This window comes from Hyperolius riggenbachi, chromosome 5 (genome assembly GCF_040937935.1).
Source record: "Hyperolius riggenbachi isolate aHypRig1 chromosome 5, aHypRig1.pri, whole genome shotgun sequence".
Lineage (NCBI taxonomy): Eukaryota > Metazoa > Chordata > Amphibia > Anura > Hyperoliidae > Hyperolius > Hyperolius riggenbachi.
In genome coordinates, this window is record NC_090650.1 from 89,556,289 (window position 1) to 89,580,614 (window position 24,326).

At 43.2% G+C, this 24,326-nt stretch overlaps 1 protein-coding gene across 2 annotated transcripts in view; it reads right to left on the reverse strand.

The window, feature by feature from the left end:
- ITGB8 (integrin subunit beta 8) overlaps positions 1 to 24,326 on the reverse strand; it is a 185,367-nt gene that overhangs the window by 87,891 nt on the left and 73,150 nt on the right. For both annotated transcript variants that reach the window (XM_068238639.1, XM_068238638.1), the window contains exon 2: positions 7,548 to 7,633. In XM_068238639.1, the coding sequence (XP_068094740.1) occupies positions 7,548 to 7,633 (86 nt within the window). The remainder of the gene's footprint in view (positions 1 to 7,547; positions 7,634 to 24,326) is intronic.

Consider the following 24,326-nt stretch of genomic DNA (forward strand, 5'->3'; position numbering starts at 1 on the left):
TTGGATTAAAAAAATAATTCTATGTATTATGTTATTATCACTACACTGCCTCTTTAAGACTTTTCACTTTGCCTGTATTTTAGCTGTGTATTTAGCTCCCTTGTTGGCCAAGAGTTGTGGTTACATGTTACTCTAGGCCAGAATGTCTCAGTACTGTTACAGTACCATTATAAAAGCAGGCATTTGCCAAGTAACCACGGGCAACAAAACTGAAACATCCCTTAAAACATACACATTAGTTGACAGTATGCCACAACTGTGTTAAAATAGTTTCTGCAGTGTTTTTCATTAACCTAAAAATCCTTCCTGATTTCTGTTTATAGGTGATTTTCTAATTCTCAAAACTAACTGTAATAATTTGTGTATTTAAATCACAGGTATCCCCTGAACACATCAGAAATATTAACTTTGGGGGAGCTGTGGAACCCAAAGCATCAGGCTTAGGGCCTGTTTCCACTACATGCAGATTGGATGCAGAATGGATGCAAAAAAACTGACTCCAATGAGTGCCTATGGGAACATCTGCATCAGAAAAATTGCGTTTAGTAGAAACAGGCCCATAGACATTCATTGGAGTCAGTTTTTCTGCATCTATTCAGCATCCAATCTGCGTGTAGTGGAAATAGGCCCTTAGGCAGCCACAAGTGCAGCGTAGTTTGAACTACTGGCAGTACCACAGCAGCAAATGCACAGGCACATGTACTATTTGAGGGGGGCAGCAGCATTTAACAGTCACAATTTTGCACCCGTTACTACTGCGCACCTGATCGAGCCTGCCGGACTTAGAATTCCCAGCATATCTGATTGATACATTTGACCAATTTGTGCCCGAAATTGGTCGATTTGTCAATCGGTCATGCTTGTTGTGGCTCCAGTTTTCAAAACGGATGGCCGATTAGCTGCAAAATCCTCAGAAGTATTGCCACCTTAAAATGGACCTGAGCTCTTGCACAGGACAGAAGGAAACCATAGAGAAATGTACCCTGTATGTATTTAGAGTGTTTGGCCTGTCTAATTCCCCCTCATTTATGTCTCATCACAAGTTGTAATTTGATCTCTCCTCTGTGTCAGATAAGGCAGATAAGCTCGTTTAAAAGCACAGGATGTTAACAATATGTCTGCTTCCATTGATCAGGAAGTAGAAACAGAGCAGATTTATTTTAGGATTTGTATCAGCTAAAACAAAGAAATGTTTTTGTTTAAAGTTTATTATGTTGTTGAGTATCTTTAATGTTCGATTGCTAAAATGGTCAAACATTGAGTAGTTTTCTTAAAGGTAAGTCTATTCCAATAATCTGAAGGCTTGAATTCTGTAATATCCCTTTAAATACTGACACATCTAAGTTATGCAGGTTCTGGCGCTACTTACGCATAATCAGTACCTAACCGTCATCTAGCTAGCCACAAAACCTGTATAATTCATATGTGTCAGTATTACTGTATGTATTACTGTCAGTATTAATTAATGGGATGACTTATTTTCCCTAAGAGTAAAGCAAGTCATGTATTTGTTTAAGGAACTTGCCAGTTACACCAGAAGGAGCATCAAAAACTTAAATTGCACCAGAGCCGAAGCTCGGGTACAAAATGAGATACTTGCCTAAAGAGAGGCAAGCCTCAGGATCCTATTGAGGCTTCCCTCTGTGCTCTGATGCCCCTTGTCACTGCGTGTGGCTCCTCCCTGGAAGATTAGTGACAAGGCATTGTCGCTAATCATATCGTGGCTGCGCAGCTCCTCTTCCTGCAGTAGCCGAGCAAGCCTAACAGACAGATAAGTGACAGCGTTCAAGGATGCATCCGAAATGCAAGCCTACAGAGGCAATGCAAAGCCCCTCCGGAACTAAATACATGCCTTGAATGCAAAACAGATGCAAATGATGTGCTAATTCTAATCTAAAAGCCGAGCAAGCCTGCCTGCACATGTGCAGTATGCTGTGTGAGCTCTGTGCTATTGCGCTTGTATGGACACGCCGCACACAAACCTCAATAAGATCCTGAGGCTTTCCTCTCTTTAGGTAAGTATCTCATTTTATTGTTTTTATTTCGGCTCAGGATCACTTTAAATAATTATAAGTAATATGCTAAATATATATATATTACTAATTTAAATGACTTTTAAATGACTTTTAACAAATGATTTCCAGACTAAGCATATCCAATAAAACCAATGAACAAAGTATGCATTCCCTTAAAACAAACATTCACATCATCCTTCATCCGCTGCTGATTAACACTCACTGTCTGAAGGCTGCCTGTGGATTTATTTTCTAGCAAAACTTGGGTGAGAAGCTGCTTTTTTCAGGTCACAGTCTAGTGTAGTCATGCAGCAAAAAATAGGTTTACTGCTCGGGTTTTATAGCTTTACAGCTTAGCTTCAAATATGTCACAGTCTCGTTTTCTTACAGAAGGAAAGCTTTACTATTCAGTTTGGTCATTTTTAGGAATCCTGGTAGTTCTGAATCAAGGAATAACTATTTTACACAAGTCTGCCAAGTCTTCTTATTTAACAGCTTTAGGCCTCCAGAATGAAATGAGCTGAATATGAGCTCACATTTGTCCTGGTAACAGACTGCGAATTTCACATGTGTGAGACATAAACAACTAGGTGTTAAAGTAAACCCGAGGTGAACCCAATGTAAAAAAACAGATACTTACCTAAGAAACGTTCTTCAGAGGTTTACGTGTCCTCCTGGAGACCACCGTGGCTGCCTGGGACCCTCTGGAAGATAACGAGTGTGCTCCTCTTTATGCCCGAGCAGGGCCGTGCTGAGCAAGCAGGAGATGCATGAAGAGGAGCACAGTCACAAATCCAACAAGCTCTTGTCAGATTTTTTTCGGGGGTCCAAGCGTGGGGCCAGGAGGATGTGGGTAGCCTCTGCTGGATTCATAGACTTTCGGCCTAGCGCTTGTTTTGCGCAAGTGATTTTACCACGATTAGCAAGATAAAAATCACTGGACACTTCCACGATTCAGAGCGATCACGATCAGCGCTTTACTAAGAACTGTACCGCAAAAATGCTGCAGGTAACGTGTTTTGCAATTGGTGCTAATCGCAAAAAGCCCACGATCGGCACCAATCGCGGCAGTAGGAACACTGCCATATTTTAGAATAGCACTAGCACTTTGGTGATTAGCGGGAATCACCCTAATGTGCATGGGCCCTTCCTCCTCATAGGTAAGTTTCTCATTTTTTACATTAGGTTCAACTCAGGTACACCTTTAAAGTGTACCCGAGATGACATGTGATGTGATGAGATAGACATGTGTATATACAGCTCCAAGCATACAGACACCTATGCTGTGCTCCTTTTTTTCCCCGCTGCCTGAAAGAGTTAATATCCAGCTATGCATCTGTTTTTCTCCAGTCGGGGGGGGGGGGGGGGGGATATAGCATCCCTCACTGATAACAAATTATAGCTATAAAACCTTTCCCTAAGCAAATAACTGGGCTTCTGACTGCAAGGGATAGATAAAAAGGTCAATAGTTTATGTATTTTTCCTCTGGAATGCTTTAGACGCTGCAAATGAGCAGAGACAATAAAACATTAAATCTACTTTGTAAATGTTTATACATGAAAAAAAACATGAGATGTCTAGAAAGTCATTTTTAGGTATAGAAGGACAGATTGAATTGTTTTTCTCATCAGTTTATTTTCACCTTGGGTTCACTTTAAAGGGACTCCGAGCAGTGCAAAAACTATGGAAAGATGCATATCATTTTAAAGCTCTCTTTCTCCTCTTTCCAATGATATATAAACCACCACCCTACACCTTTTAGTTTTCGCTATTTTCGCGATTGAAATTGCTGTGAAAATAGAGAAAACTAAAGGGCGTAGGGCGACGATTTAGGGGTCGTCAGAAAGAGGAGAAAGAGAGCTTTAAAATGATATCCATCTTTCCATAGTTACTTGTATTACACAGGACGACACTTTCCCCAGTGTCAGCAGCTCCATTCAGCAAAATGGAGCTAACTTTAGGAAAAAGTCGCCCTGTGTAATACAATGTAACTATGGAAAGATGGATATCATTTTAAAGCTCTCTTTCTCCTCTTTCTGACGACCCCTAAATCGTCGCCCTACGCTTTTTCGTTTTCTCTATTTTCAATCGAAATCGCAGCCGCGTCAATTTCAATCGCGAAAATAGCGAAAACTAAAAGGCGTAGGGCGGCGATTTATATATCATTGGAAAGAGGAGAAAGAGAGCTTTAAATTGATATGCATCTTTCCATAGTTTCTGCACTGCTCGGAGTCCCTTTATAGGACAGGTGCGAGGAAAAAAAAACCGGGATCTGCTTACCCAGGGCTTCCTTCAGCCCCTGGCAGCCGATACGTCTCTCGCCGCAGCTCCGGTGTCCTGGGATCCCCTCCGTTTCAGATGCCAACTTTGCCAGGTCTGCATCTACTGCACCTTCTCGAGTGTGACTGCGCCGCTCATGTTCATGTGGTCTGGATCATTCTGTGCAGGCGCAGAAATACTGCGCCTGTGCAGAACGCTCCAGACCACGTGAACGTGATCGCTAGTGCATTTCCATCATTGTTGATTCTCTGCTTTTATACTTTTATACACTGCATGTCATATTATACACCACATGTTTTATACTATTATACACCACATGTCATCCCTCCTCCATGCTGTATAGTAACAGCCGCGTCACTAGCCTCTAGGCAAGCGATGTGCCTGTACAGAAGTGAGGTCCACACTGTCACCTGATGGATAAAGTCCCAATCCTAGCTGGCAATAGTAATTTTGATGTGTATACATAGCCTTACTCTTTGCATAGGGCACAATGAACTGTGGCCTGTATATTTATTCATACCTCTAGTAGCTTACAACCTCTCCTTATGACGTGCAGCCCTTTCTAGTAGCAGTTGTGGTAGAGCACAGTGACAGTCAATCAGAGCCTGATGTGCTGAGACAGGAGTGATGCCTAGAAGCAACCCCTCGATGTATAAGTTCATGCATAACTGGGGTGCCTGACTGAAGTCACTTGCTGTGCTGATACCAGTCTGTATGCTTGGCATGTCATATTAGTAACCCTGCCATTAAAAACATGGGAAACTTCAAAGCAACAGGCGGAATAAATGCCACCAGTGTTGACAGGTGCAAAAGAATGGGATGCCTGCACAGACATCAAACTGATCATCAAAAGTGTAATGTCGGAGCAATAAAATGCTATCTCTCCTTTCCACTTGTACTTCATTGCTTTGATTGACGTCAGTGAATAAGGATGCTTGACAGAGTACATATTGCGGCACCACCACATGAGTTGGGCACCGGGTGGTGCCTCTAGTAAATAATATTGGTAGTTTATATTTACTATGCAGTTACCAGTCACCTATGCTCACTTGAACCCTCCCTTCCTAGGGCCTAAAACGAATCCCTCCCCCCTCCTAACACTAACCACCCCCTTGCTATACCTATCACTAACCTTGGAGCCCAAACAACTGCTAGATGTAGCCAATCCGATATCATCAGCTACAACCATTATTTTCTATATATTATCCAATCGGCTACTGTATCGGGTGCTTGAGTAACCGATTACCATTAACCTACCCAGTCTGCCAAACCCTATGCCCAAATGACCTGATCCGCACTCAATGGACTCACAGCATGCTGACTATGGAGCATTCCTGGATGGCTGGGGAGTCTTCCTGATTAGGTCAGCACGTACATTTCTCCCTACAGACACGGGCGGAACTACCGTGCAGCCACCTGAATCCCGTGATTCAGGCAGCACAATCTAGGGGTGACATTTGGACAAACAGTTTAGCCCACCTGGCGTAAGCCTCCTCTCTTCTGTCCGCCTTCCTGACACACACGCTACCCTCCTCAACCAGGCATCGCTGTCCTCATTCAACCAGTGGCACCTGCCTTCCCTATGACATCATAAGCAGGTGAGGTGTTGATATATGCCTCTTAACTAGGCATGTTATGGTAAAAGCTCATCACCGGTGAGAAATCACCATGGCCACTCAGAGGGAAAGCATTAGCGAGCGCCCAAATTGCCTCCTGCACTAAATTGTGGCTGTTATTTTACAGATAGCAATAAATTAAGAACGCCCCCTCCCCCACACAATAGTAAATTAATCTCCCTTGCACTCTCATATGGCTCATATATCTCACAGGGTCTCTTATAAAACATTAATTTCACATTTACAATAAATCTCCCTCCACTGTGTCAGAAGCTGAAGTCATTTCTCAGGATTCCTCATTAGGGTTATCCTAAGTCTGCTAATATCTTTTCCCTCTTACGTAACTGCAGAACTGACAGCAAGCTATTAATATCACATGACCAATAACAAAAACATTTCCAAAAGGTGAGTCTGTTCCAAATATGACATCACTGTTTTAAAAAGAAAAGATTGCGAGCTGAATATTGGAACTCCCGCAGATCGTGGCATACAGAAGGTTTCATATGACAGGGAGAGCATCAGTTTTTCCACACTTCTGAGGAAATGAGATGTAAACGAATAATGAACTCAGGCTAAACTCTGATAGGCCCTATAAATATTGTGGAAAAACAGCACATTGGAGTGGTCCTGGCTCCTGTCCTTACATCTGCTGCAAGAATACTGTATCTGTCAATGTTCCTTTTTAGGATTTCTGGGAAAAATGTACTTTAGGGCTTACATCATATCTACTTCCCTGCCACATTCTATGAACTCTAATTGGTGCTTTCCCTGCCTAAAGAGAACCTGTGAGCACTAGAAGACTTGGCATTCCTGGGGCTACTGGTAGGCCCCCATAATCTTTGAGGCCCCTCAGTTTCTTCTAGGTCCCCTCCATGCACTTACTCGCAGGGCCAAATTTCTGGAAGGCCCAGGCCTTGGGTGGCAGCTGGACAAGGGATGGCTGGACATGGAAAAGGGATTGCTGCATATGGAAGAAAATGCTTCAAATGGAATACAAATGTTGCAAATAAGGAGCAACACATATAAATTGAGCTGTTTCCCAAGGAACCTGTATACAAGTAAAGAGGGGGTACATGAAGATTAGACATGAAAGAGGGGGCAGCATAAGGATTAGGAGGGGGTGTGGCACATGGAAGGGGAGCTGCAAAGTTGGCCTTGGGGTGAAAATAGTATAAATATGGTCTTGTCTACTACTCCTTACCAGGAGCATTCTGCGCATACATGGTTAGAATTATTTGCAAACTGCACATGCACAGAGTGCTCCTGGCCACAGGAGATCAAGGATGTGTATCATACCTGCAACCCACCCAGGTCAGAGCTTTTAATTAGAGGCAAAACCTAGGGTACTGAGAAGAAACTGAGGGGCCTAAAAGATTGGGGGGGGGGGGGGGGGGGGCTGGAAGAAAACCCAGGTAAGTCAAAATCAACTTTTTTACCGGTTCAGATGCACTTTAAAGCAGATGTCCTTTTGCGGCAAAACATGTTTCTCTGTGTCTCCTAAAAGTGTATTGCCACTTAATCACAGTGACCTGGCCTCCCAGTGCAGTGTGATCTGAGAGGGGGCCATGTTTGTGTGCCATCTGTCTTCTATACATTTATGCAACCCATGAAAGGTGTGATGAACAAAGGTCCTACCTCTTGAGTACACCATCCACATTCTGGTCCAAGTGCAAGGCATTTTGTGCATGTAGAGGCATTGGAAGAGGAGCATTTGTTTTCAGCTGCAAAAGAGTAAGAAAAGTTGTATGAATGCAGCATCACCAGACATGAGCTATAAGACATTTTCATTAAAGATATGTTATAAAGGGTTGAAAGGTCAACACCATAGACAAAGTTATATTGAACTACATACAGTAACAAAGAAATGTTGATGCATCTTAGCACTTAGCGCTATTGTTTTGTGCGGGTGATTTTACAGCGATTAGCACGGTAAAAATCACTGCCCATACTTTCACGATTCAGAGCGACTGCGATCAGGACTTTATTAAGCACTATACCGCGATGGCTCCAGAATCACAGCAAAATGCTGTATGTAATGCGTTTTGCGATTGGTGCTATTCACAAATCGCCCGTGATCGCCGGCAATCGTGGCAGTGAGATCACAGCTATATACTTTTTATTGCGCTAGCGCTTTAAAAAGTGCTAGCGCTTCGGCGATTAGCGGGACTCACTAATCGCTCAAAGGCGAACAGACCCTTACAGTCTTTTGTGATTACTAACTGCAGTAAATAGGTCTAAAGCAAAGACAGCAGAGGGTTTCTGTGTGCATGCTTCAGTGATTGGAAAACCTAATTTTCCTAATTGATGAGTTTATGGAAAGAGCTGATACAACATACTCAAGGAAATGCAGCTCCCAGCACTGTGGCTTTGTGATCTGGGAGAACTTTGTGACAAAAGCTGGCAGAATAGTTATATAAACAATAAAGAGCTGAGAAACAGGTATGCATGTTATGCCAAGCTGTAATTCCTCTTAAAGTAAGGAAATTTTAGTAGTGATGACCTTTACTTACTCCTAATATTAAAGGATGCTTTAAAGCTGATCTTGTGTAAACATTCAGGCAAACATTTGCACAGGTAATTCCAGAGCACAAAATAAAACAAATGTTTATAATGAAAGAGCACCTGATGATAAAAGTAAACAACGAGAATTGATCCAAGAAAAAACAACCATTAGGGATCAGTTCAAAATGAGCCTGCAGTGCTTTCAATTATACAGGGATTTTATAATCTGTACCGGCTCATAAGTGGTTTAAAGTGCACCTGAGAAAACCTGTCCCACCGATGGAGGGAGGTGATGTATAATGTTCCAGTGCCACTTTGTAGTGGTGTGTAGTGCCCCCCCCCCCCCCCTCCGCCTCAGGGTTCCTGTGGTCCCCATTGATGGTGGAGGTTGTGGGAGGTTATTGTTATGCTCCTGGTCAGGCGAAGGGTCCCTTCAGAGGGAGAAACACCCACTTTGCTGCCAGATCTACATTTTGTGCATTGATCTCTGGGTCTTAAGACTAATGCTTCCAAAGGGGATTTTTTTGGAACAGCTGCGTCAAATATAAAAATTATGTGAGTAATGCAATAGTTTCCTATACAGCTTTACTAAAAAGGTAAAAAGCCACAGGTCAAACTATGGTTTCTAACCCTCCCCCCACCACTGGTATGCATTTTGTTGTGATAAGTAATTATAAAGTTATTGGCGAATGAATAGGAGGAGCGTGATGTGAAAATTGCTCTGGTTTTTACAGAGAAAAAAAACCTGTGGAAAAGGTGGTTAATATAAATGACTGTTTTTACAGTAATTTAGTAGTGTTCGGAAATGAAAAATGTCATGGATCTACACACGATAAACTAAAATCCAATTGGCTTCTCAAGGCTACTGTAGTCTATATATTTTCAGGGGCAGATTTAGGCCTAGGCCACCTAGGCCATGACCTAGGGCACCACAGGAGCAAGGGCACCAAAGCAGCAGACTAAACTGGTACAGCATTTGCAAGCTTGCAAATTCTGCAATGCAGGGAGATCAAGTGAGCGCCTGATCTCTCTGCTGCCAAATACCTGTGCAGCAGCCACCTTGCTCTCTGTGCACGTTGGCGTTGTGGAGGGTGGCTACGAACTTGGGCAAAATTGGAGACGGAGGGGTGGAGGAAGGTTCTGTACTGGAGTGAGCAGAGGAGTAAGTGGCACTGATGGCTGCTGCAGTGTGGAGGCGAGCTATACTGAAAGGGGACGGATGGGAAAGGGAGGGATTAAGGGAGTCATCTAGCTACCTATACTGGAGGGGAAGAGGTCATCAGGCTACCTATACTGGAGGGGGGTCCTCAGGCTACCTATAGTAGAGGGAAGGGGGAGGGGTTATCTGGCTACCTATACTGGAGGGGTTCCTCAAGCTACCTATACTGGAGGGAAGGGGGGAGGGGTCATCTCGCTACTTACACTGCAGGGAAGGGGGGAGGGGTCATCTCGCTACCTACATTGCAGGGAAGGGGGGGAGGGGTCATCTCGCTACCTATACTGGAGGGAAGGGGGGAGGGGTCATCTCGCTACCTATACTGAAGGGGGGGCGGCTGGTGAAATTGGCCTTGGGCGGTAAAGAGTACAAATCCGGCCCTGTATATTTTACTTGGCCTATATCACATAAGAAAAGGTATTTTGGTAGCACAGCACCTGTGAATAGCATTTCTCATGAAGAACACCAGCTGCAGACAGCTCTAGTTGAGAAAAAGAGAATTTTTCAACGAGAAGAGCGACACTTCATGTCTCTCAACAGCCATGAGGACAGTTTCCTCACAGCGGGGCTTCAGGAGGGGGCTTTTTACTTTGGTTGGGTGCTGCAATGCTTCTGGCTTTCCATCAGTCACCCGAGATGCGCTTTCACCTGGAAAGGGACAGCGCTGTTATTTTTACCAGATCATGTGACATGTGTATGTTGGTAACAATCTCTAATAACTTTGTGATGTGGAAAAACAAGTGGAAAGCAGTCGCCATATAATTTCTGGAATGTGGGAAATCACACCTACTTTTCTGCATGAAATACGGCTTTCCTGAAACCATTTTCCACTTTCCCAAATACAATAATAAATGTCTGAGAAATATGGAAAATTTCAGCAGAAACCCCATCAAACCAATGCATAGTCTGATCCATAGTCCAGAGAGCTGTGAGGTTGTCGCCCAAACAACCCGCATTCTGTGGAGGGTGACTGCATGCAATTCACCTCTGTGGTGGTCTGTTATATTATCTTCACCTGCTTGACTTGGCTAAGCATAGCGCTCCTGGCAGGGCTGGATTTAAAGAGGAACTCCAGTGAAAATAATGTAGTAAAAAAGTGCTTCATTTTTTACCATAATTATGTATAAATGATTTAGTCAGTGTTTGCTCATTGTAAAATCTTTCCTCTCCCCGATTTACATTCTGACATTTATTACATGGTGACATTTTTACTGTGGGCAGGTTATGTAGCTGCTCCTAGCTGTTTTGGCTGTTAGAGACAGCTGTAAACAGCTAATTCCTGTCTGTAAACATTGTTACATTGTGGCAGTTTGCCCAGAGTACCGCGGTCCTCAGAGCTTCTTGTGAGAGGGGTTTCAGCACAAAATCAGCCACACAGCGCCCCCTGATGGTCTGTTTGTGAAAAGCATTATATTTATCATGTAAAAGGGGGTATCAGCTACTGATTGGGATAAAGTTCTATTCTAGGTTGGAGTTTCTCTTTAAACTTCTGTCTCCCACTCCTCTATGTGCTGTGTGCTGCCTGCCCCAAGGACTGATTTATACTTTTTCCACCCCTAAGCCAACTTGCAGCTTCCCTTGCATGTGCAACACCCCACTCCTTTTCCTTTATGAATCCCCCTCTTCCATGTCATACATTCATGTACAGCAGCCTCATTCAGCTCAATACAGATCTCTTTGGCAGCAGCTCCCTATTTCTGTGCTACTCCTTATTGGCAACCTCTGTATTCCATTTGCAGCAATCCCTCTTCAATGTCCGGCCGCCCCTTGGCCAGCTGCCGCACAAGACCTGGGCCTTGGCGGCCTTTCTAGAAATCTGTCCTTGACCTCCCGCCCTCCCTTCCCACGTACAGTAGCCCCCCATTGAGCGACAGTAGCTTCTAATCCATGCACAGCAACCCTCTCTGTGTGCAGCCCTCCTCTCCTGATCCCCATTGTCATGTGCAGCAGCTCCCTCTTCTGTTTGCAGCACCCTTCTATACAGAGCAACCTACCACAGCAGCCCTGACTAGCGTATTTAGACCTATACCCCTTCTAGCATAGCTCCCAACTGTCCCTCTGACAGTCCCTCTTTGGGAACTAAATTTGCCTGTCCCTCTTTCTTCTTCTTTGAGGACTGATGTACAGATCCATGATTATATATGTATTTTTCTATTTTTTCTAACGATGATGGAAAGGACTAGTGTGGTTTGAATGGGAGGGGTGTGGCTGGGGCTATGCAGCACAATGCCTTCTACCCAGAGCATTCTGAGGGATCTTGTATATTTTCCACTGACTTTAGAACGCTCAGAAACCAAAAACTACGCAGAACGGGCAAACACTGACTAAATTATTTACAAATGAATATTGTTAACAAACAAGCAATTTTATTCATAACGTTATTTCCACTACAGTTCTTCTTTAGGTTTGGTTCCCACCAGCAGAATGCGTTATCCCCATCGGCCATATTGGGAATGTATCTGCTCTCTTGGGATTATCGCTCACTACACAGAAGTGTTGCCCATTTACTACTAAGGGTCCAATGGATCTGTTGTAGACCAACAAGTGCAAACAGCTCCTATATATACAATCAGAGCCGTTCACTGCCAGTTTTGCAATTAGCGGAGAAAGGGCAAAAAAAAATGCCCTTTGTCAACTCACGTGGGAACACAGCCTTAAAGGGAACCTGAACCGAGTAAAAATATTTAAAATAAACACATGATGTACCTACAAATGAATATTACATACTTACCTCGCTGTCAGTTCCTCTCAGAAGCTCACCATTTTCTTCTAACAATGATCCCTTCCAATTCTGACAATATTTTGTCAGAACTGAAATATATCAGCTGCTCTCAGTTGTAGATCAGTTGATGTCCGTTATAACTGAAAGGACAACTGATGTGCAAGGTGATGTCCATGCTTCCCTATGGCTCAAGTGGGTGATGCTATAGTTTAACAGTGTGCTGACCCAGAAGCTGTTACAGGGTCATTGCCATTTTTAAAATGGAGGACTGAGAATTCCATTGATCACGGTGAACAAACAGGATGCAGGAGAGGAAAAAGAGATTGATGAGTAGACGTGTTACACGGGAGGTAAGTATGACGTGTGTATGTTTATTTGACTTTTAATTTTCAGTTCAGGTTTTCTTTAAGGTAACTTTTGTGTGCACACAGGGGACATTGTTATTTTAAAGCTCTAGAGACCTTCTATTAGATTAAAATCTAATTCTGCCAACCCCATTGACTACATGGATTCCAATGAAGGCTGACAAATTCAGCAGATATTCTGAATTGTAATTTATACCTGCTAAATAATATTTTGCCCTTCAGATGTTATCATTTGACTGCATTTTAAACACGTTCAGAAGCCACAGTGTTCTGCTTGGCACAAGCTATTTGTCAATGGGTTGTGAAAAAAAAGCCTCTAAAAAATCAATGTAAACTCACTCTCTGACATACAGTAGGAGTGATTCTCTAAATCCGCAGTATGTTAGATCAGCGCCCACGATCGGGATTTTTTGTTTGTGTTCATTCAAAACACCAATGAAAAGTCAAAAGAGTACATGAGAAGTGGTGGTTAACAAATATTTATTTCACGGCGGTTTTGGCACGTCTGTGAGAATTTTACTGTCTTTTCCCACACAGTGCCAGTGTTGACTCAGCTGATAATCCACCAGCAAAATTCATAACAAAATTCTGGCAACAGACTGCCCCATCTTTCACATGTCACGCTATCCAGGCAGAACATCAGTACTGATGAGGCGCACAGAGTGATCACAAGCTCTGTCACTGTAGAAAGTGTAGATGCAGAAACAGCCGCACAAAAATTGGGAACGAGAATAAGGGGGATGTGAAGAAGGACCTTTGACTTAATTCACTTGTCATTTTAACATTAGTTTCAATGCGAGTCAGCTGCAGTCTGAAGTCATTTGCAAACTTTTTCCAGGTGTACAAGAACATTTTTCTTTGGTTTATCTCAGGTTGAAGTCAGAAAGTGACCTAAACTCAAAATTCTGTACACTTCGGATTTCACTCAGAGATACTCCCCAATCCGCTTTATCTTCGATCTCCAACACCCTACGGATGTCCACCCCTCGTATCATTTGCTCACTCACCACGCTCAAGGACTTTTCAAGAGCTGCCTCTATTCTGTGGAACTCCCACTCAACATCAGGCTCACTCACATCTTCAACTCAAGTTCACCCAAGCCTTCAACTCACACAAGTAGGCCTTAAAGACTCATCTGTTCATCATGGTTTACGCATCATTGTCATAGCTCCAACCCCATAACTTGGACATACACCCCACCCCCCTTCTATGTCCCCTCTCCCCCTCCCCTAAGATCAGGGGTGTCCAAACTTTTGAGTGGTAGGGGACCCAACTAGTTAAATTAAACACAATTTTTCTATTTCTGTGTGTTATTGACTTTTTTTTATCTATCTCCTGCTCTTAGAAGCGTTCTCCTCCAGGAAAGAGTTTTATGTTTGTTATTTCTCATAAGTGAGGATTACACAACAGGCCGACTATGTCCCAAGTTGAGAGAAACTGTCAAACTGCCACCTAAATGTTAACTCTTTCATACAGAAAAAAAGTATTGCAGCCTAGTTATTTGTATGCTTAGCACTGTACATGCACATGTCTATCTCATCATGTCTCATGTCACCTCGGGTATACTATAAAACTAAGGAGCTCTCAGAGGGTGGTTCCTCCATAGTACCTCTCTGATGGGAATGAGGAGTCCAGCTATGTGGTTTCCATTGGAACTGGGAATCGTTTTCAAGTCAGCTCTGATTATCCTTCTTGCTTGTTTATTGTCAGAGTGCTGAATAATAGGTGGGGCTGCGGCCTCACGAGTTCAGAGCAGGATTTATTACATTAACCATCACTGGACTCCCGTTTTAGAGTAATATGGTTGCATTGTGAAATAGTTGTGGGTGGAAACAGCTGGTCAACAAATTTAATTCCAGATGACTGCTAGTGTTTATTACAGACATAAATGTATTTTGAGTTTCTGCTGTTCAAGTAATTAAAGTGAACCCTAACTGAAAATAAATGCAAGGGAGTTTCAGTTACCTGGGGCTTCCACCAGCCCTGCAGCCGTCCTGTACCCGCGGCGTGCTGAACCCATTCTCCGTTCCCCCACCGCGGCTTAGTTTCGGCCAACTGATCAGTCAGCAGTCCGCTGCTCCTAACCATGCACATCCAAGGCTTGCGCTCACTTTGGCGAACGCTTCCTGCACAGGCACAGTAAGAGAAAACGCAGGACGCATTCACCGACGTGAGCGCACATGAGGATGCGTATGGCTGGGGCCGCGCAAGCGCAGTGGACTGGCGACTGATCAGTTGGCCCGAAACGCAACTAAGCCACGGTGGGAGAACAGAACATCGGTTCGATATGTCGTGGGCACAGGATGGCTGCGGGAGGCTGGTCGAAATCCCAAGTAAGTGAAACTCATGTATTTACTATCAGTTAAGGTTCCCTTTAAGTGTATTATCATTAAGCTCACTCCAGCCTATCACTATCAGTATCACTATCCCTTCTTACCAGCCGGAAAATGATGGTTCACCTGGAAGCCTGCTAGCAAAGATTGATGGGGAGGGGGGTCAATACATTGCAAGTAAGAAGTTAAAAAATAAAATAAAGATCAAGAAATGATTGATATTGTAACGAATGGGGAATTATCTCCGTGGTCAGCGCACAAGATGTACGCTGACACTGCGGAAACCCTCCACAAGCGTTTAAATAGCAGAACCCAGCTTTGGTGCAATGCACCTGTAGAGAGGAATTCTCACCGGCAGATGGAGCTGTGGAGTGCAGAGGAATAAACCCTCTGCACTGCCACAGATGCCAGGTAGAAATTGTACGAGGTGAAGCAATTCAGGGCAAGATAGCCCCTAGAGAGAGAGAGTGAGCACAGAGACAGAATGTATGTATGTGCACCAATCTAGTCGCCACCTGGCGACGGTGAACACACAACAGCGAAGACCAAGTGGGATAGCAATCACGAGAATGGCGATTGCTAATAGCAACACAAGACTGAGTAAAGACAGAGCATAGGTAGATTACAGACAGAACCGAAAACAAACTGTAATCAAGCACAAAGGAGCAGACAGGACTAACTACACACGGTCACCACACGTTAAGCGCAATAGCGACAAAGCGCGTGCAATTGACAGTCACCGCACGTTAAGCGCAACAGCGACAAAGTGTACCAACCCTGACTAACCAATGAAACACGAAAACAAATAGAGAACGCGAACGCTTGCTAAACGGTTACCTCACCGAGACAATAGCAAGCGTTCGTTGCAGACAAGACAGACAGAAGGAGTAACCAGTAGCAACCGCAGCTCTGGCTTACACTCCTAGACAGAGTACAGAAGGAACCACCGCCACTACCGCTAGGGCGGATGCGATCCAGACAGACAGACAGATGGAGCAACCAGTAGCAACCGCTGCTCTGGCTTGCACTCCTAAGACAGAATACAGAGAGATCCACCACCTCTAACGCTAGGGCGAATGCGATCCAAACAGACAGAGCGATTTCCTGTCAGCCGCCTCTGGCGACAGAACAATCGAACAGAACAGATAAGACAGAACTAGGCAGTACAGATAATAAACAACCTGACTATGCTAGAAGGAATGCTAGTGCACTCCCAAGGATAACTACTCTAAGATAATATTAGCAACAATTAGCAGAGGGCTGAAACTCCAGGTAAGTTTAGCAGGAACAAACCTTTATGACCAGCAGGAAATTCTGGGAGGAAATGGTATTTATACTGCAAGCCTTCAAAGGAAGTAGCTAAGCAATATGCATCACAAGTGGATGCAAATCCCTCACCAGAACAGCAACTCTGAAACTTGCAGATTAAAGACAGGTCTCTTTTCCAGGGACCTGCAACATTCAGACCTGAAAAATGGTCAAAAAGCTGCCTGCCTGTGCAGACAGCAGAGCAGATCATTACAGATATTCACCATGTAATTTGTTCATGTTGTTTGACCCACAATCAGACTGCACATCATCATCTTAACTACTGGCAGACATAAAAAAAAACTAGACAGCACCAACTGCCATTATCTATAAACACACACTAACAATGTGATAGGCCAAAAGGTTGTTTTTTTATACATATGTACAAAGAGGGATACTGGTTGATTGGCAGTTGGAAACAGTTGTTATTTCCCACAATCCAACAAGGCTCACAGACAGGAAACTGTCAGGACCTAGGTGCTGACATCACACTGTGGGAGAGGTTTTACCACAATATCAGCCATACAGACCCCTCTAATGATCTATTCGAGAGAAAAACTAAAGATTTCTCATGGGAAAAGGGGTATCAGGTAATGATTGGGATGGAGTTTAATCCTTGGTTACAGTTCCTATTTAAAGGAAACCAGAGCTATAGCAAAAGAAAGAATCAATACTTACCCGAGGCTTCCTCCAGCCCCATAAGCACGGGTAAGTCCATCGCCATCCTCCCGCAGTCTGCCGTTCAGCCCCGGAAACTGGTTCAGTTGCGTCAGTTGGGGTCTTCTGTGCATGTGCGGGTGGTCCGTGCATGCACAGAAGACCACAACTGATGCGACTGAGCCACAGTGTGTAATGGGGCCGCAGTGTGTAATGGCGGGTAAGAGAAGCAGAAAGGCATGGCTAAGGGTGCGTTTCCACTAGTGCCGTCCATGCGTCTCCGACACTTGTGCATGCCAATTACGCACCCAAATCCCTGTAGCATTGCCATTCACGGCTATGGGGATTCGAAATGCTATGTCCAAAATTCTGAAGCAGAGCTTCGGAATTTTTTCACGCACACACATTCAGAAGCAGCCTGTTGATGCCAATAGGCTGAGATTCCAGATTCGTATTTGTGTGTATGACATGAGGTACAATGAACCCTAGTGGAAACGGTCCCTAATAGTAAGTAGACATAATGGGATTGCCAGTGCCACATCCTGATGTCCATATATTATATTTTTGGCCAAATGTTAAAACTATATCATAAACCATTTATTTTTCTGGTTGCATTATAGAAGTAATTCAAATATAGAGTGCATACTGTATTTACTGTAGTTTCATTGCAAGCTTGTCTGTAACTGCCACACACACACACTGCCTAGGCCCTGAACTATTAACTTTTCATCTGAATTTTCTCCAAGCAGCTAATTTTTCATCTTGTCTTAAAAAATAACTTTTCAGTACTTTGCAATTGAAAAAGTACTAAAACGTAAATAAAAAAAAATATTTTGAGTAATTTGTTGCTTGGTAAAGGCTTTAAAATTATTTTATTGATAAGGTTTAAAAATATCTCCTTGTGTGAGACTTGTGTCAAAGATGTATGCTTTTTTTTCAGAACGGACATGCGATTCGCGTATAATGTAAGTCAAAGGAAATGTAGAAAAATCGTATCCCATTTTGAACATTATTAGCTACACTCTCAAATAAATTAACTTTATTGATATGCACAAGGAAATCATATTCTAAAAAAACAAGACTGCAAACAATAGAAGTAGCTGAACTGTAAACACAGAATTGCAAATGCAAAAAATCACTGCTGAAAATCGCAGGGAGAAGTGTGAAGGCAGCTGATCCTGAACCCAAAATTGGATGTCAGATGACAGTGACATAACTGCGAACTGCAAAGCCAGAAACACCGACCAATTTCCTGCACTGAACGCTAACAATGCCAAACGAAAGAAAAGGATTGCATAAACAACAGCATCTAACACAAGAATGTGTCTACTGAGATATAAATCCGCACTCAGGATGACAGCATGGACTTCCCAAAATAGATGTGTGAACTGACCCTACCGCACACAACAAAGTTTTCAGGCTTCAGAAGTGTCGGCTTAATTTGTACAGCAAATGGATAAGACCCGGCCCTTGATATGACCCTAATTTGGCACTGGACTATCTAAAGAATCACTGCAATTCCAGCGCTCCAAACTATGCTATCTAAAGAATCACTTGGGCTATAAGTGGGTTCTGTTGTAATACATGAACTTGACATTCGTAATGGAGTATTTTTTTCGTGTACAACTATTACAGCATTTGTATTTATATACGTTCGAGTGTGTGTGTGTCTGTCTGTGTGTGTATGTGTCTGTGTGTGTGTGTCTGTGTGTGTACGTATAGGTGTCTGTGTGAGTGTGTGTCTGTGTGTGTGTGTCTGTGTGTGTATGTATGTATAGGTGTTTGTGTGTGTGTGTGTGTGTGTGTGTGTGTGTGTGTGTGTGTATGTATGTATAGGTGTCTGTGTGAGTGTGTCTGTGTGTATGTATAGGTGTCTGTGTGAGTGTATGTATAGGGGTGTGTGTATGTATAGGTGTGTGTGTGTGTGTGTCTCTCTGTGTGTGTATGTATAGGTGTCTGTGTGTGTGTATAGGTGCCTGTGTGAGTGTGTGTATATATAGGTGTCTCTGTGCGTGTGTATGTATAGGTGTGTGTGTGTGTGTGTGTGTGTGTGTGTGTGTGTATAGGTTTGTCTGTGCGTGTGTGTGTGTGTATGTATAGGTGTGTGTGTGTGTGTGTGTGTATGTATGTATAGGTGTCTGTGTGAGTGTGTGTGTGTGTATGTATAGGTGTCTGTGTGAGTGTGTGTATGTGTCTGTATGTATAGGTGTCTGTGTCAGTGTGTGTGTGTGTGTGTATAGGTGTGTATGTATAGGTGTGTGTGTCTCTGTGTGTGTGTGTGTGTATGTATAGGTGTCTGTGTGTGTGTATGTATAGGTGCCTGTGTGAGGTGTGTGTATGTATAGGTGTGTGTTTCTGTGTGTGTGTGTGTGTGTATGTATAGGTTTGTGTGTGTGTGTGTGTGTGTGTGTATGTATAGGTGTGTGTGTTTCTGTGTGTGTATGTATAGGTGTCTGTGTGAGTATGTATAGGTGTCTGTGTGAGTATGTATAGGTTTGTGTGTGTTATGTATAGGTGTGTGTGTGTGTGTGTGTGTGTGTATAGGTGTGTGTTTTTGTGTAGCAGATTTCATATATTGTTACAGTAAAGCAGTTACTGATCTAGCGTTTTTCAGAGCAGTTTGAGGTTTTCCTATACTTTACATTGAGGCAGAAACGCTTCTGCAAACCGCAAAAGTGCTGCAGGACCCACGTTTGTGGTTTGCTTAAAACCTCAAATCGCTGGTGTGCACCAGCCCATTGAGATACATTAGCCAAGCGTTTTCACAGGCGGAAGCGGTTTGCGAAACGCTTAAAAAACGGCTCGGTGTGCACCAGGCCTAAGAATGATTGGTGGACAATAGGAAAATGTAGGAAGTGGTAAGTAGGCATTGATTTAAGATAAGTCAGGTAGTGGTGGCAAGCATATATGACTGTAAGATTGATTGAAGGACAATAGAAAAATGTAGGAAGTAGTCAGTTGGCATTGGCTCAAGATATTCTCCAATTTTGGATCAGCTCAAATTGGCACCAGGTAATTCTAGTGCCAGAAAACTGTCAGAACAGCCAGAATTCAGCTTTTATATAAACTTGGGCTGCCGAGAATCACCAGGCATTTGGTTATTAAAGGGGCACTACAGCGAAAAAACTGTAAAATTTAAAATATGTGCAAACATATACAAATAAGTACATTTTTTCCAGAGTAAAATGAGCCATACATTACTTTTCTCCTATGTTGCTGTCACTTACAGTAGGTAGTAGAAATCTGATAGAAGTGACAGGTTTTGGACTAGTCCATCTCTTCATAGGGGATTCTCAGCAAGGCTTTTATTCTTTATAAATATATTCCTGAAAAGAATTTAAACAATGATGTTGGCCAGCTTCCCTGCTCGCTACACAGTTTTTTGGCAGTTGGACAGAGCAACTGCAATTCACTAAGTGCTTTTGAAAATAAATACTTCCCTGAGAATCCCCTATAAAGAGATGGACTAGTCCAAAACCTGTCACTTCTGTCAGATTTCTACTACCTACTGTAAGTGACAGCAATATAGGAGAAAAGTAATTTATGGCTCATTTTACTCTGGAAAAATGTACTTCTTATTTGTATATGTTTGCACATATTTTACATTTTACAGTTTTTCTCTGTAGTTAGCCTTTAAATAAACAAATACTGTACATACTACACTTATCACTTCTGGGGGTGGTGAGTGTGGCACTGGGCATTTTGTCATTATACAGCCACAGTGTCCAGCACTGCAGATAACAAAAGGCAAGTGTCATTCAGGGTTAGATTAGGGCTGGGTATAAGATGGGGAACAGTGGTGGTGGTGGGGAGGATAGTTTGTAATTTGTTGTGTTTAGAAAATTATGGTTTAGCAGGACAATAGGGTTAGGGTCAGGCATCAGGAACAGGTTAATGTAAAGAACAAGGACAGGATATGCGTCTGAAGGGGTACCACATTTAAGGTTAAGGTTGTTTTAGGCATGGACTCATGTTAAGGGCATATACTCAGATAGCTGGGTGAAGAACCTTTCTGTATTGTGGTTGCAAATGCCTAACACTAACTTAATTTTGAACTTAAAGGACAACTGTAGTGAGAAGAATATGGAGGATGCCATTAATTTCATTTTAAACAATACCAGCAGTAGTGTCTGAATAACACCAGAAACAAGCATGCAGCTGATCTTGTCAGATCTGACAATAATGTCATAATTGTCAGAAACACCTGATTTCCATCTCCTGTAGTCCTTTTGCTGTTGAGTGGACAGATACATTTTGGTAAAAAGCTACCTACTCTTCTTATCCCATTATAAACCTAAATGAGGCAGTTAAAGAGCAGCTCAGACGGGGCATTAGCCAGCACAGATCATCAGATCTCTCCCAAGGAGGACCCTGTGCTGTTAAGAGAATTCTTTTTTTTTTGTGGCCAGTATTGCAGCCTTGCGGTACTGGACACAAAATGTTAATCTTACAACAGCACAGGGAGGGAGGAGATGGAGAGTGAGAGGTGGGGAACACTAACTGCTGGAGGAAATTCTGAGTCACATGACTGACTTTTTCCAAAGGGAATCTCTTTGGAGCAGCTGCATCAAATATGAAAATGATGTGAGTAACAACATGTTCCTCTATTTCAAGAGAGCTCTCTGAGAAGGTTGCAGTTTGCAGCCATGGCAGTCTAATGCTAGGTATACACCATACAATTTTTTGGTGTGTACCTAGATTTACCTGCCAGATTGATTATTTCCAACATGTCCGATCTATCTGAATTTCGATCGTTTTTCTGATTTATTTTCCGATCGATTTCCGTTTACTTCTATGGAAATCGATCGGAAAATCAATCGAAATTCAGATCGGACATGTTGTAAATAATCAAATTTCGATCGATATTCTGCTCAATTTTCCGATCAATTTCCATAGAAGCAAACGGAGATCGATCGAAAAATAAATCAGAAAATTGTATGGTGAGTACCTACCTGACTCCTGATCATGTACCTTGAAAGTGATCCATTACGAGTAAGTTGGTCAATGAGATCCTATAATAATTTCAGCTTCCATACAAATTTAATATAAATTAGGCAATGTAACGATTGTGGAATCATCTCTGTGGTCAGCGCACAAGATGTGCGCTGACACTGCGGAAGTCCTCCACAAGCGTATAAAACGACAGAACCCAGCTTGGGTGCAATGCACCTGTAGAGAGAAAGTGAGCACAGAGACAGAATGTATGTGTGTCCACCAATCTAGTCGCCACCCGGCAAAGGTGAACACACAACAGCGGAAACCAAGTGGGAACGCAATTGCAAGAGTGGCGATTGCCAACAGTGACACAAGACGGAGTAAGACAGAGCACAAGTGTAGCAAGAAAGACACAGCAAATAACAATGATCAGAACGCCAAGGAAAATAACAAACACACTCGCTAAGCACGGCCGCCGCATGAAAAGCGCAAAAGCGACAAAGAACGCTAATGGCGCGGTCTCCGTACGAAAAGTGCAACAGAGACAAAACATGCCAACCCTAACTAACCAATGTAACACGAAAAGGAATAGAGAACGCGAACGCTTGCTAAACGGTTACCTCACCGAGCCTACAGCAAGCGTTCGTTCCAGACAAGACAGACAGAAGGAGTAACCAGTAGCAACCGCAGCTCTAACCTACACTCCCAGACAGAGTACAGAAGGAACCACCGCCACTACCACTAGGGCGGATGCGATCCAGACAGGCAGACAGATGGAGCAACCAGTAGCAACCGCTGCTCTGGCTTGCACCCCTAAGACAGAGTACAGAAGGAACCACCGCCACTATCGCTAGGGTGAATGCGATCCAGACAGACAGAATGATTTCCTGTCGACCGCCGCTGGCGACAAGACAATCGCAACAGGTAAGACAGAACAAGGCATACAGATAATACAACTTGACTACGCTAGAAGGAATGCTAGTGCAGTCCCACGGAATTACTCTAAGATAATCTTAGCAAACCATTAGCAAAGGCTGAGACTCCAGGTAAGTTAGCAGGAACAAACCATCATGACCAGCAAGGGATTCTGGGAGGAAATGGTATTTATACTGCACGCCTTCAAAGGAAGCAGCTAAGCAATTTGCATGCCAAGTGGATGCAAATTCCTCACCAGAGCAGCAGCTCAGCAAGTTGCAGAGTGAAGACAGGTCTCCTTTCCAGGGACCTGCAGCACTCAGACCTACAAAATGGTCAAAAAGCTGTCTGCCTGTGCAGACAGCAGAGCAGATCATTACAGGCAAGTAGACATTTTTAACAGAAGCGCCAGTGCAGAATAAAATGTTTAAAAACTGTTTAAGAAGGGAGATAGTGGTGAACTTAACTCCCCAGAAGACTAAACAGTCAGTTTAGCAGCAAAATTCACTTTATTTGTGACTCCAAATAGTGCAACACATTTCACAGGTCGAAGCCTGCTTCCTCTGGCTATAACAGGAGCACTGTTGTTTAGCCTTAGCATGTATAAGAGCCTTTGTGAATACAAATTATATGCGGAAATGGGCCAATCAGGTGCACTCCCTGCTGATGTTGCCACGCCCAGTTCCAAGCTGCGGACAATCTGTATGCAAGTTCGATAATAATTAGCGTCTCATTGACCTCCTCAGTGCTAGGTGGGTATACGTTTATTATATTCTGCTAGAAATGACAACTGCCATAACTCAGTTTTTGCTCCCGTTCCGGCCACTTCATCACACACATGGTCTTCCACGTCTCCAAAATAAGTAATTTGTCTCATATGGATAAATGCTGGGGGGAAATAAGCCTTCTGTACTATTTATCACTTGCAGCTATGTGTAAGGCAGAATTATATGAGCAGATTGTTACTTCTGCACAAACTGCTAAGTTCTGTCTGTGAAGTATTCATATGACAACAATATGGTGTAACATGGAATGGTCATTTATGCAACACAACATACAGGAGGAGAGCCTCAGATAATTAAATAGTGATTTAAAGTGGACCTGACATTAGTTAAAGCAGAACTGAAGATTTGTTAAAAACAAACAGTTTCACTTACATGCGGCTTCAGAAAGTACATCACTGGGACTACAATCAGTCCGCACATGTGCGCTGCAACGTATTGCGCTCCGTTTTTTACACTAGACTTCCATTCCAGCAGGCTTTATGCGCAAATTGAGGTGCCTTTGGTAACATGCTGCAGCCCTTACGTAAGATTGCATACTTCGGGTGCACCGCAACAGACCACATAAGTGTGCAAGACTCCATACACTTGCACTGATTTGCCGCACCTTGCGGTAATGCAACGCAGGGTAAAACGGGCCTAAAGTACGGTAATTCTGAGAATTCTTTTGGAGAAACCA